At 36.0% G+C, this 14,201-nt stretch overlaps 1 protein-coding gene across 1 annotated transcript in view; it reads left to right on the top strand.

Moving 5' to 3' along the window:
- The first annotated feature begins 308 nt into the window (after positions 1-308).
- The window catches only part of LOC121383624 (adhesion G-protein coupled receptor D1-like), a 28,249-nt gene continuing 14,356 nt past the window's right edge, over positions 309-14,201 (top strand). Inside the window, exons 1-12 of the mRNA XM_041513717.1 lie at positions 309-319; positions 1,122-1,233; positions 1,693-1,796; positions 2,065-2,167; positions 3,176-3,329; positions 4,057-4,123; positions 5,592-5,658; positions 6,293-6,378; positions 9,623-9,749; positions 10,360-10,401; positions 12,652-12,741; positions 13,173-13,305. Coding sequence (XP_041369651.1) covers positions 309-319; positions 1,122-1,233; positions 1,693-1,796; positions 2,065-2,167; positions 3,176-3,329; positions 4,057-4,123; positions 5,592-5,658; positions 6,293-6,378; positions 9,623-9,749; positions 10,360-10,401; positions 12,652-12,741; positions 13,173-13,305 — 1,096 coding nt within the window. The remainder of the gene's footprint in view (positions 320-1,121; positions 1,234-1,692; positions 1,797-2,064; positions 2,168-3,175; positions 3,330-4,056; positions 4,124-5,591; positions 5,659-6,292; positions 6,379-9,622; positions 9,750-10,359; positions 10,402-12,651; positions 12,742-13,172; positions 13,306-14,201) is intronic.

Genomic DNA, 14,201 nt, shown 5'->3' with positions numbered 1-14,201 from the left:
TTGATAGATTGATAGACTGCCTGTAAGTATCATATAATTATATTCAAGTGGGCAAAATGGATATAATACAAAATTGTATGTCTGTATATTAACATTGTTTATTATTTTTCACCAAAAATGATTCTGAAATATGATAATGTACCATGTAAAGATTTGAGTAAAATATGCAACCTGTTTTATTTGTTTAATTTACAATCTAAGTGACACGGCGAACATCACTGAAGCCATTGTGAGTCCTATCTTGGCGGTTTCGGCATACAGTAAAACTCGTGGCGTTTCTCTGCAGCCATACTTCAGTCTCCGCCAAAATGGATTGCTGGTAGGAATGAATGCTTAATTTCTAAACAGAGTACGAGGGGTTAAATTTTAAAATAATATATTGTCTTTGTATATGACGTAACATATTATAGGCAAGATTTACATTCCGTTATTTTAAAATATACGGGGGGGGGGGGGGGGGGGGTGAGCGGAGATGAAAAGGAATCCGAATCCTCGTGACATTTTAAAAATTCGACTTTTTATGATACTACACTTGGTCTAGATAGAGAAGATATCTCCAGCGATAGACACATTTCCCGGGGAACTCCAAGATAGACTTGTTGAGCCTTGTTAAATAACAGCAGGTGATCATTTATATACCCTTTCTCAAAGACAAGGCAGCACATTCCACGGACTTTGACATACGCACTATTTAACGATGATATGTAATCTGTAATTAATATCAAATATTATTTTTGACAGAACAAAACTAGAAATAACACAACAACCGTTTTCTCGTGTACCTTTTGGGATGGCCAAAACAGGTAAGGAAATAAAATAATAAAATATAAATTATAATGCCAAAACATGTTACTTGAATAGTGATTCACTTTATATATCAATAATATTAATACATCAGTCAATAAACATTTTTATTACGTTACTTTATTATATCATTGCAAATGTGTGTTGTAATTGCAATTAAACAGTATTTAGTATTTTATCTTACATTATAATTTCACAGTTTCACTATTTCATTATTTATTTATTTGTTTACTTGTGTGTTTTATTTGTATTTGTATGTATCGTTATGTATTTATTTATATTAAAGTGTTTAGTATGACGTATTGTGGTTTGTTCAGGGTGTGGTCGAGTCTCGGTTGCTCTGTGACGTCGCACGATGACCAAACCGTACACTGCCAGTGTAACCATACGACAAACTTCGCCATCCTCATGCAGGTTCGACACATCAAAGTAAGCACTGTATACACACTGCAACCCAGTCAAAATGTATACATATATTAGTAGGACAAAGTAAGTTAGAATATGTTCGTACTCGAGTTTGAATTACATTGTTATGTTTTTTTCTGATTACACATGAATCTGTTTTAACGAAGGTAATACCAAAGCTTTGTTTTTTGTTTTGTGTATGGCTGGTGTTGGAAAACATGTTTCCTATTTACGTTTTATTATACGAAACTCATTTGGCAATACCAAGTTTGGGGAACACTAATGGAAAAAAAAAGGTTTATACACACCAATTTGTGAGACATATTATAAAAAAGAAAACGCTAACAAAGAAATATGTTGTAAAAGAAATGGTAAATGTCTCTCCAGCAAGTTCTAATGTTTTTCTAAATGAAACTGAAAGATCTAAATTGAAATAAACTTTATGTTATCAAATTGTTCTTTAGTGTTAACGTTTTGTTATAGATAGCCGCGGTGCACGTTATAGCACTGAGTAGCATCACCTACATCGGCTGTAGCATCACCTTGCTTACGCAGTTCATGGCGGTCACGGTATTCACGTTTGTAGGGTACGTACACAATAATGGGAACGTTTATATTTTCATGTCATCAATACAATAACGGAAGGCTACCAGTTTTGACACAAGGCTAATTTTTATATGTAGTTGCTGTTTGTTTGTGTTTTTAGGTTTTTAAATGTGTTAGTTTTTCTCTTTTTTTTTTGTAAAGGAAAGGTTCATTTATGACAATGGTTAAAAAAAAATGTTTTGTTGTTGCTGTTTTAAATGTAAGTTTTTTTTTTTTTTTTTAATTTGGTTTTGTTTTGGGATTTTTCAGATCGTTGAATTGTGAACGTGTTTTCATTCACCGAAACCTGTGTATTGCCATTGGTGCTGCTCAGATCACGTTTTTAGCAGGCATTAAAGCTGTGAGTCAGTCAGTAAGTAGTTACTGGAACACTGATCGTTAAAGTGTATATACGTTTAAAAATAAATATTGAAAAAACAACAGGTACGCACAGTCAAGTTATCTTGGTGTGGATAATGTCCTGAATATAAAGCCTAGATGTATACAGGGTAGTCTGACCAATACAGAGACATACATGTTAGTTAAAATGAGAAATGAAACCCGATACCGTCACATAGTTAGGGGATAACCCTACTGTGTTTTCCGATTTGCGGACGTATATCGGTGGTTTTACTGTCGCAAATTTAGTTTTATTGGCGACGCGTTTCCTGGTTGATTTTAAATAGGAAATTGTCACATTTTAGTGAGAATAAGCATATAAACGTCACCAGCTGGTGACGTTATTAGGCAGCCCATTAACAGACGATGGGTGGTCGGACAGTTAGCAGCGGCTCGAACATAGATGTGTAATTTGACATATTTAATCAGGTCTCGTGATTAGATAACGACTAATAAAGAATAATATGTTCATTTTTGACATAAAAACGTCTCAGTATTTAACGACTTCTGTACGTAATATGAACGCTACAGAAATTGTCTTTATGACGTCATTACAAAACAACTCTGTTCTTTGCTTAACCTATGACGTATTTCTGCCAGAAATATCGGTGATTTTACCACCTAAAATTTTTAGTGGAGATCCAGTCAGATTCGTTCTTACAAATGTGTTGAATTAGAATGGAAGTTTTGTTCACTTTGATATAGAAAGGATAATACAATCCATGATCTTTGATATGCTAGTCGTAACTCTGTGTTTATGAGTACACCTTTACATAATATACATCTGTATGTACATGTTAATTTCTTTAGACATCGTGTGCTGTGGTCGCCCTGGTACTACACTACTGCTATACAGAAATGTTAATCTGCATGTACATGTTAATTTCTTTAGATAGTGTGTGCTGTGGTCGCCCTGGTGCTACACCACTTCCACACAACTACACATCAATGTACATCTGTATGTATATGTTAATTTCTTTAGATGGTGTGTGCTGTGGTCGCCCTGGTACTACACTACTTCTACACAGCAATGTTCATCTGGATGCTGGTTGAGGGGTTACATCTCTACAGCAAAGTGGTCCAAGTATTTGGCACGGAGAAGTCGAGGATTATTTATTATACCATATTCGGCTGGGGTAATTAGAATGTTTTTATACTTCTATTCGTCTTCTTATTTATTTTCTGTGGAGTTGATTAACACATTTATTAACATTAACATATTTATGTATTGTACTCATATTCATTACTTTTTAGTATAATCATTTATCACGTTTTGTTGTTACACTAAACTATAATGATATGCATTTATTATACAAGGACACATGATAGCAATATGTGCGCTTCCGTGTATATAAAGAATACTACATGAGTGACCGTTGTGATACCTGTAAATGTTTCTTACAAAGAGTTGTTTCAAAATGTATCTTACCAGCGAAAGCCAGGTGGATAGGTTTTTAAGAAACGAGTTGTAAGATAAGTTGTTTCTTATGGACACGAATGTAGTATTCAATTTCTTACATGTATCCTCAATACCCAGCCTTAAAATACATTAAACACGTATTTCGTATATATATATATATATATATATATATATATATATATATATATATATATATATATATATATATATATTATTTTATTGTCATATGGCATCACAAAGAATGAACGATATTCTCATCAACGCGTGTATAAGAAATGGCAAAGCAAATATATAGAAGCAGTATTATTAAAATGGATGGGCTTGCTTCACAATTTTTTTTTTTTTTTTTTATACATGTAGCTGATAATAAAACAGCATTGATGTTTCGTTATGATAGTATTGGCATAAGTATTTTACTTAAATAAATAAAATTTGTGTTGAAGGTGTCCCTTTGGTATTGGTTGTGATATCGGCCGGTGCCGATTGGGAAGGCTACGGTACTTCATACAGGTTAGTACATGATGTACCTATTAATAAATTATAACCTTGTCTTTTAGTTAATTGTTGGACTGATTTCACAATGGAAGCTGCTTAATTTGAACTATGAACAGTGCAAATAAGTAATTTTAACTTCCATGGCTTCGTTTTGTAGACATGAAATATTTCAAGTATATATCTACTGTGTTTGGTTCGTTGTTTTGTTTGTTTGTGTTCATTTGAGTAGACGGTCAATTACGCAGTCTGGTGTTTTACAATTTTATTGTCTAGTTAATTCTGAGTATCATGAAATCGAGCCTGTAGTGTCTTATCTTGCAACTCATTTTAAACACATCCAACCCGCTTTCGCTCGTTAGATACGTTCAGAAACAACTTGCTGTAAGGTAAATGGTATATATAACATCCACTTATGTAGTATGCTCTCTGATTTGCAAATTCTAGGTAATATGGAATCGATTTGGACAAATCCACCCAGGAAATAATTGCTACAATAATAAATTCTAGGCAACCCGAAATCGATTTTGTGGTAGCAATATAATTGAATATACAAACCTTTTTAATGGGTATTAGCTCTAACCATATCACATCTACATAATATATTATTTTATTTCTCGACTTGGTTTTGTCAAATGTATGACACTTAGAACTAATATGTCATCGCTCTCTTATGTTGCTATATTTAGGCGTGTCAAAGATCCAACCATGGGGATGGTGTTGGGGCTGCACACACCCCATCCAAAACTCGACTTGCCCCGAAAAGTTCAGTGTTTAGTACATAAATACAGTGCATTTAATAGTGATTGTTTTTGGTAAATGGAATTGGTCGGCTTGATATATCTGTGGACATATATGTTAGCTTGATATTTCTGTGGATATACATGTCAGATTAATATTTCTATGGACATACATGTTACTTGATATTTTTGTGGATATGTTAGATTGATATTTCTGTGGATATACATGTTACTTGATATTTTTGTGGATATACGTTAACTTGATATTTCTGTAGATATACATGTTACTTGATATTTCTGTAGTCATACATGTTAGCTTGATATTTCTTGAACATACATGGTAGCGTGATGTTTCTTGGATATACATGTTAGCTTAATATTTATGTGGTCATATATGTCAGCTTGATATTTCTGTGGATATACATGCTAATGTATTTTTGAATATTAGAACTTAAAAGTTTCGGATCAAAATCTAGTTGGTTGTTTGTTTTTTGGGGGTTTTTACGCAGTTATTATTTGTTTTGGGTTTCGGTTTTTTGTTTGTTTTTTGTTTGTTTGGTTTTTTTGGAGGGGGGGGGGGGTGGTAAATTAAAACTTAATATTTTTTAAATTCGTGTGTTTATATTTTGGTTTTGACCGTTAAAAAAACATTTGTAAATATTTAAATAGCAATTTGTTATACTAGTAAATATGAGTGGTAAAATCTAGTAAAATCGTACTTCAAGTTGTATATTGTATGTCTTCAGCTGTTGGCTTTCAACACGACGAAACACCATTTGGGCCTTTGTTGGTCCTGCTCTGGCAATTATGTTTGTGAGTAATCACATTTGATATTACATTTATACATTTGGAATTATTGGTTTATTATTATTATTATTTAATATTCTTACTCTAGAAATCTTTGTCATTACTTGATTAGATTATCCACTTCCATAGATGTTAAGTGTTTCTGGTCATTCTGATGTTTCTAATACCACAAAATGCATTTTTCAAAACGCACGTATCTCTGAGTAGTAGTGATAACGGAAACGTGTCTCTCACGTGTTACAGAACATGGTATCATGTGAACTTTGGGTACAATCAACACGAAACGTATCACAATACATTTTATACAGCAACGTCAACAGTATTTTGAGGAGAGTTTCTAACACAATTACGAAAAATGCATGATGTAAGGGGACGTTTTCAAATATGCACACATTTTAGCGTAAGAATACAATATATATATATATATATGTTCCAGTCTTAATTATTTACCTTTTGAATCACAATATATCGGTATAGCGGCAATACCGCACATCCCTAATAATGACTACTGATTAAATAATTCCGACAAACAATCTGTTTTAGTTTCATGTTCTGTAAAATACATTTCAATGTTTTGGTGCTCACGAATCATACTTTATTCAACTAGACGTCTCTACGTTAGTGTTGGTTTTCTGCGCAGGTCAACATTGTCATTCTGGCAGCAGTTGTACGAATCATAATGGCGTCCGCTAAACTAAACCGACTTGGTGAATACGACCACATCCGGTGAGTGGGGTCTTTAATCAGTTTAACAGTAGCTTGCATTTATAGTTTCATACACACGCATGTATATAGGTTTTAGTTATGTAATATTAATGAATAAACAGTGTCAACATTTGTTTTAAAATTAAAAACAAAACAACCCAAAACAACAAGAACAAACATTAAAAAAAATAGAATCATTACGTCATCATTAATAATTATTAATGATGGTTTTTTGCTTTCTTCCAAATTTCGCACGGAAGTTCCCATGACAGTAGGCTACAAAAGATGATACTATACTCTTTGTCTGTTTATCTGTTGACTACAAAAGATGATACTATATTGTCTGTTTGTTTATCTGTTGACTACAAAAGATGATACTATACTGTCTGTGTGTTTATCTGTAGACTACAAAAGATGATACTATACTGTCTGTCTGTTTGTCTGTTGACTACAAAAGATGATACTATACTGTCTGTCTGTTGACTACAAAAGATGATACCATACTGTCTGTCTGTTTATCTGTTGACTACAAAAGATGATACTATACTGTCTGTCTGTTTGTCTGTAGACTACAAAAGATGATACTATACTGTCTGTCTGTGTCTGTAGACTACAAAAGATGATACTATACTGTTTGTCTGTTGACTACAAAAGATGATACTATACTGTCTGTCTATTTGTCTGTTGACTACAAAAGATGATACTATACTATCTGTCTGTTTGTCTGTTGACTACAAAAGACGATACTATACTGTCTGTCTGTTTATCTGTTGACTACAAAATATGATACTATACTGTCTGTCTGTTTATCTGTTGACTACAAAAGATGATACTATACTGTCTGTGTGTTTATCTATTCTGTTTATTTCTCCATCTAATATGTGTGTCGATCAGTCGATCAATTAATCCATCATTCAGTCAGTCGATATATACATAACATTACGTGTTAGCATAAACCTTATTCTGTTTAGTAACTGAATGAATCGACCCATTACATGTATAAGTTCTATCAACAGCACAGCATCAGGGTGAAATTAAGTTTTGTTAATGGATGTAGTCACTTAAATCACATGTCCATTCAAGCTTAGATAGCTATGCATATTTTATACGTTTACTCGTTTGTTGTAAATGCTGCCATTTTGCTCGCAATTCGTAACCGTGTAAATGCATCCATGCCTGCAGTAGAGATGTCTGTAAAGAGGAGTATGCACACGGCTTAGTAATGTGCACACCAGTCAGAGAAACATATATATTTGAGATTACCCTTCACTATATGATTGTTACTTCTACTCTTACTTCTGCTGTTACTGCTGCTGACAAAAATAGTTCATTTTGTGGCTTACATCCCACTAAGATTAATCTCAACGACAGAACCATTAATATTGAAAAACGTATCTCTACACGAGTAAGAGTCATAATGTTATTCTGTGTTCAGACACTGAAGTAGATAACACTATAGCTGCTACTTCCAAGACTTTGTCTGCCCAGTGCAATGGTACCTCTCCATATCAATAATGTATTCTGTCAGACACTGAAGTAGATAACACTATAGCTGTCACTTCCAAGACTTTGTCTGCCCAGTGCAATGGTACTACTCCATATCAATAATGTTATTCTGTGTTCAGACACTGAAGTAGATAACACAATAGCTGCTACTTCCAAGACTTTGACTGCCCAGTGCAATGGTACTACTCCATATCAATAATGTTATTCTGTGTTCAGACACTAAGTAGATAACACAATAGCTGCTACTTCCAAGACTTTGACTGCCCAGTGCAATGGTACTACTCCATATCAATAATGTTATTCTGTGTTCAGACACTGAAGTAGATAACACAATAGCTGCTACTTCCAAGACTTTGTCTGCCCAGTGCAATGGTACTACTCCATATCAATAATGTTATTCTGTGTTCAGACACTGAAGTAGATAACACAATAGCTACCACTTCCAAGACTTTGTTTGCCCAGTGCAATGGTACTACTTCATGTCAATAATGTTATTCTGTGTTCAGACACTGAAGTAGATAACACAATAGCTGCTACTTCCAAGACTTTGTTTGCCCAGTGCAATGGTACTACTCCATATCAATAATGTTATTCTGTGTTCAGACACTGAAGTAGATAACACAATAGCTGCTACTTCCAAGACTTTGTCTGCCCAGTGCAATGGTACTACTCCATATCAATAATGTTATTCTGTGTTCAGACACTGAAGTAGATAACACAATAGCTGCTACTTCCAAGACTTTGTCTGCCCAGTGCAATGGTACTACTCCATATCAATAATGTTATTCTGTGTTCAGACACTGAAGTAGATAACACAATAGCTACCACTTCCAAGACTTTGTCTGCCCAGTGCAATGGTACTACTTCATGTCAATAATGTTATTCTGTGTTCAGACACTGAAGTAGATAACACAATAGCTGCTACTTCCAAGACTTTGTTTGCCCAGTGCAATGGTACTACTCCATATCAATAATGTTATTCTGTGTTCAGACACTGAAGTAGATAACACCATAGCCGCCACTCTGAGACTTTGACTGCCCAGTGCAATGGTACTACTCCATATCAATAATGTTATTCTGTGTTCAGACACTGAAGTAGATAACACAATTGCTGCCACTCTGAGACTGATATTAGACCAGAATCACAGTGACCTTATCATTTGAAGAAAGACTAAATTAGTCAAATATGTGAACTCATCTAGTAGGGTCATTAAACAAAACAAACACAATACCATCGATCGGAAGCTGTACACCAAGGAACTGGGCCTAGACGCGTGTGACACAGCATAGCATAGCATTGGGTAGCACAACACAGCAAAGCAGACCAATGTGATGCAATATCGTGCAATATATTGTATACTATATGAGGAACAATAAAAAGGTTTGCAAAGACAGATCAAACATTTTCACATTTAAAAAAAAATCAAATCAAACTTGACCTCAAAGCATTTAGCTCAATTAAATTCGTTGACAATTTAATACAACAATATAGATGACTTTACTGTGTTAATATATCAGACTGCCTGCTGGTATTCCTTATACACAAAAGACGTTTGGAGATGTGAGCGGCGGAGTTGGGTGGGTTCGCTATATATTAATGTTCCTTTCAGCTGGGTTAGAGAATATATAATGTTCAGATTTAGGGGGCGTTGTCCCCCCCCCCCCCCCCCCCCCACACACACACACACACACTTCTAACGGCTGTATTTCACATCGTACATCACAGATCACGTATATAAACACAGTCATCATATTTCAGATCTGGAATCAAAGGTACTCTGTTCTTGCTACCTCTTCTCGGCTTAACGTGGATATTTGGACTTGTGGCTGTTAACGAAGAGTTGGTGGTCTTTCAATACCTGTTTGCAATAGTTAATTCGTTACAGGTAAATATGATGAATACCATACGAATTTGTTATTTATACTTAGCACATTATTTGTTGGTATTCCAGTCGAAATTAATTATATAAATGTTTTGGTTCGTAATTAGGATTTTTTAATTTGCAATTTTCGTTTTGTATTTGTTATATAAGTACATTTTAATACAGTTGCTAGCATCCACTGCTAAGCAAATTAGTTATACCGGGTTTTTGTTTTAAGTGTCAATATTTTAATAACGAATAACGAATTTTTTATATATGCTGTTTTCCATACAATATATTGTCAATTTAAGAACAAAAAATGAACATGCATCACAAACATTGTTGCAGTTTACCAACTACTAAATAGTATAGGCCGACAGTGTTGTTACACTGGTGGCTGTGACGTCAAAACAACAGACTATCAAATGCCATGCATATCGATGCGGTATGTTGGAATCCTGTCATTTTCTGTTTTAATTTATGTGATTATAATTATGCTTGTTAAATCTGAGAAACATCTGAAAAATAAAGTTGTTTACTGTTGACTAATGGTAAAGAAGTTACTAACAAAATGGTCCATTTCATTTTCTGTCAAGAGATACACGTATTATAAAGGAAACAAAACCTATTTCAGGGGTTCTTCATCTTTCTGTTCCACTGTGTTCTGAACACTGAGGTAAGCATGCTACTGATTTATCTCTGTCGGCGTGGGGCGGGGTGTAGTAGTAGAGTTCAGATACAGTACTGGGTCGCATGATGATCACGTGGTTGACAGGATGATAAATTGGATCACATAATGATCACGTGGGTGACAGGATGATCATTTGGGTTACATGATGATCACCTGGGTCACAGGATGCTCAATTGGGTCACAGGATGCTCAATTGGGTCACAGGATGATCACTTGGGTCACATGATTATCAATTGGGTCACATGGTTATCACCAGGGTCACAGGATGCACATCTGGGTCACATGATGATCATTGGGTCACATGATGCTCAATTGGGCAACAGGATAATTATCTGGGTAACAGATTGATCACTTGGGTCACATGATGATCAATTGGGTCACAGGATGATCACCTGGCTAACAAGATGAACAATTGGCTCACATGATAATCACCTGGGTCACAGGATGATCAATTGAATCACAGGATGATCAGTTGGGTCGCATGATGATCACCTGGGTCACATGATCAATTGGGTCACATGATGATCACCTGGTTTACAGAATGATCAATTGGGTCACAGGATGATAACCTGGGTTACAGAATGATCACTTGGGTCACATGGTGATCATTTGGGTTACAATATGATTACCTGGGTCACATGATGATCATCTAGACCACAGGATGATCAATTGGGTTCAATGGTGATCAATTGGGTCACAGGATGATCAACTGGGTTACATGATGCTCAACTGGGTCACACGATGCTCGCCTGGGTTACAGGGTGATCAACTGGATCACAGGATGATCATCTGGGTAACAAGATGAACAGTTGGTTCACATGATGATCACCTGGGTCACAGGATTTGTTGGGTCACAGGATGATCAATTGAGTCACATGATGATCAGTTGGGTCACATGATGATCACCTGAGTCACATGATGATCAGTTGGGTCACATGATGATCATCTGTGTCACAGAATGATCAGTTGGATCACAGGATGATCATCTGGGTCACAGGATGATCAGTTGGGTCACATGATGGTCACCTGGGTCACGTGGTGATCAGCTGGGTCATACGTGTTCAACTAGGTCACATGATGATCAACTGGGTCACAGGATGATCTAAAAATGTACATGTTTGGGTGTTGAAAAAATTGGCCATCAGTCTTTTGAAGACGTGGAATCGATAACTTAAGGCCTTGGAACGATTTCAAACATATATATGATGCCATGAAAAATGTTCCGGTGTATGTATTGCGCAATATATGCATTTAACTGTATTGAAGGACAAAATCAAATCGTTTAAAAAATATATATATCTTGGCCATTCGTAAACATAGACAGACAGACAGACAGACAGACAGAATATATAGATTTAAATGTCTCCTTGCCGGTTACTACGGGCCTATTATATTTCTGATTAAAGCACTTCAACTTTAACTTCATTTAGTAAGGGGTGGGACGTAGCCCAGTGGTAAAAAGCTTGATGCGCGATCCCCGTCGGTGGGACCATTGGGCTATTTCTCGTTTCAGCCAGTGCACCACGACTGGTATATCAAATACCGTGGTATGTGTTATCCTATCTGTGGGATGGTGCATATAAAAGTTTTCTTGCTGCTAATCGAAAAGAGTAGCCCATGAAGTGGCGACAGCGGGTTTCCTCTCTCAATAGCTGTGTGGTCCTTAACCATATGTCCGACGCCATATAACCGTAAATAAAATGTGTTGAGTACGTCGTTAAATAAAACACTTCCTTCTTTCCTTTCATTTAGTAAATTCACATATACTAATCAAATTTGTCTACCGCTCACATACTAATGAGACGTTTCTCATTAGTTTTTTTAAAAACTGGTACTGTCTCAATGTTTTGTTACGCTATAGTATGCAACTGACATAGCAAAATGATAAAAACAAGTAAGGAACACACACACACACACACACACACACACGATTCCTTTTATATATCGTTTCTATATAGATAGACAGATTGACAGACATATTGACAGAATAGATAGAGGATAGATAACGTTTCTAATTATATATATATATATATATATATATATATATATATATATATATATATATATATGTGTGTGTGTGTGTGTGTGTGTGTGTATGTATGTATGTATATATGTATATATGTATGTATATATGTTTGTGTGTGTGTGTGTGTGTGTGCGTGCGCGCGTGTGTGTGTGTGTGTGCGTGTGTGTGTGTGTGTGTGTGTGTTATACGCACATGTGTATATCATTTAGGTTCGACAAGCACTCAAAAGACTGAAGCAAAGGAGATCTCTGCAAAGGGGAGATAATGTATCTTCTGGTTCTAATAGCCAGTCCATATTGGTAGGTTTCTTTATATTACTGTGCATTAATATATATGATATACAAACACACACGCACCTATCTGTCCACCTACCTGTCTGCCTATAGCCGTCATTTCATTATTATCGTTTAAACTATTATTAATACATTTATTGTCTTTAGAAAGGAGGTGTGGGGAGGTGATACAATAGTTTCAACTGGGTGCGAAGTGGGTGCGTATTACAAGGGATATGGTTCACTGATTGCATTGCTTTTCTCAATTAGATCTGCAGTGGTCTTTGAAACAAGCGTATTATCGAATATCCTTTGATAGTTTGATATTTGCCACTGCACAATGTATTTGGCTGGAAGCAGCATGCATTATTTAATAACAGTGACGTACTCCGATACATGAGTGTATTAAAGATTTACTGTGTATAATTCTCATTTGAACGCTAACCGCTTGTGAGCAGTCTACTGCGTGGTTGCCCACGAAACCGAGCAAACAACTCCAGCACAAAGGCAACCAGGTGACACCACAGAGGGAGAAACGAGCAACAACAGTGGTAGCGGCGTGGACTGGTCACAACCAGTCGAAGGAAACGGGTATGTGGGCGGCGTGCAAAATGTTCTCGTGTCAACAACAACAATAACAAATAACACGTACACAGAATACAATTTAATTTTCACAATTTAGTTTATACTTATGTTCATGTTTATATCCTATGAAGTTTGAAACACGATGTCCTGGAAACACATACGCCAGCTATCTTATGTTCATGTTTATATCCTATGAAGTTTGAAACACGATGTCCCGGAAACACATACCTCAGCTATCTGGGCTGTCTAGCCAGGGCCCCTGTCAACGAGTCGGTGGACCCATTGGGCTATTTCTCGTTCCAGCCGTGGTATGTGCTATCCGGTCTGTAGGATGGTGCATATAAAAGATCCCTTGCTGCTAATCGAAAAAGAGTAGCCCATGAAGTGACGACAGCGAGTTTCCTCTCTCAGTATCTGTGTGGTCCTTAACCATATGTCTCACGCCATATAACCGTAAATAAAATGTTTTAGTGCGTCGTTGAATAAAACATTTTGTTCCGTTCAACGAAGCAATGTTAGCACTAAGTTCACCTTAAGTGTAGGTGATCGTAGCGCTACGATCGCTTGCCGGAACGGGGCCCTGGACAGTGGATTAGTGGTTAACGCGAGAGAAGTCGGTGCAATGGCATTATTACAACTACCACTCTGGGTAAACTCTCACTTGATGCGAACACAGTACCTACCAGCTTTATGTCTTATAGCTTAACCACTACACCACATATACCGATATACTTAAAGAAATTTGACTAACAGGGTTTACTATACATTGCACTATAATATGTCGTATGTATGGATGTTTCAATTAGTATATACATTTCTTACTGACCAGTGTAAAATATTGTTCATATAATAATTACTCAGTATCTGGCTGGTTTAATATTGGCACGCGTAAACTGGGCGTG

Source organism: Gigantopelta aegis, chromosome 10 (assembly GCF_016097555.1).
Source record: "Gigantopelta aegis isolate Gae_Host chromosome 10, Gae_host_genome, whole genome shotgun sequence".
In the NCBI taxonomy this organism is placed as follows: domain Eukaryota; kingdom Metazoa; phylum Mollusca; class Gastropoda; order Neomphalida; family Peltospiridae; genus Gigantopelta; species Gigantopelta aegis.
Note: the sequence above shows the minus strand (reverse complement) of the source record. Positions and strands in the feature narration are given on the sequence as shown.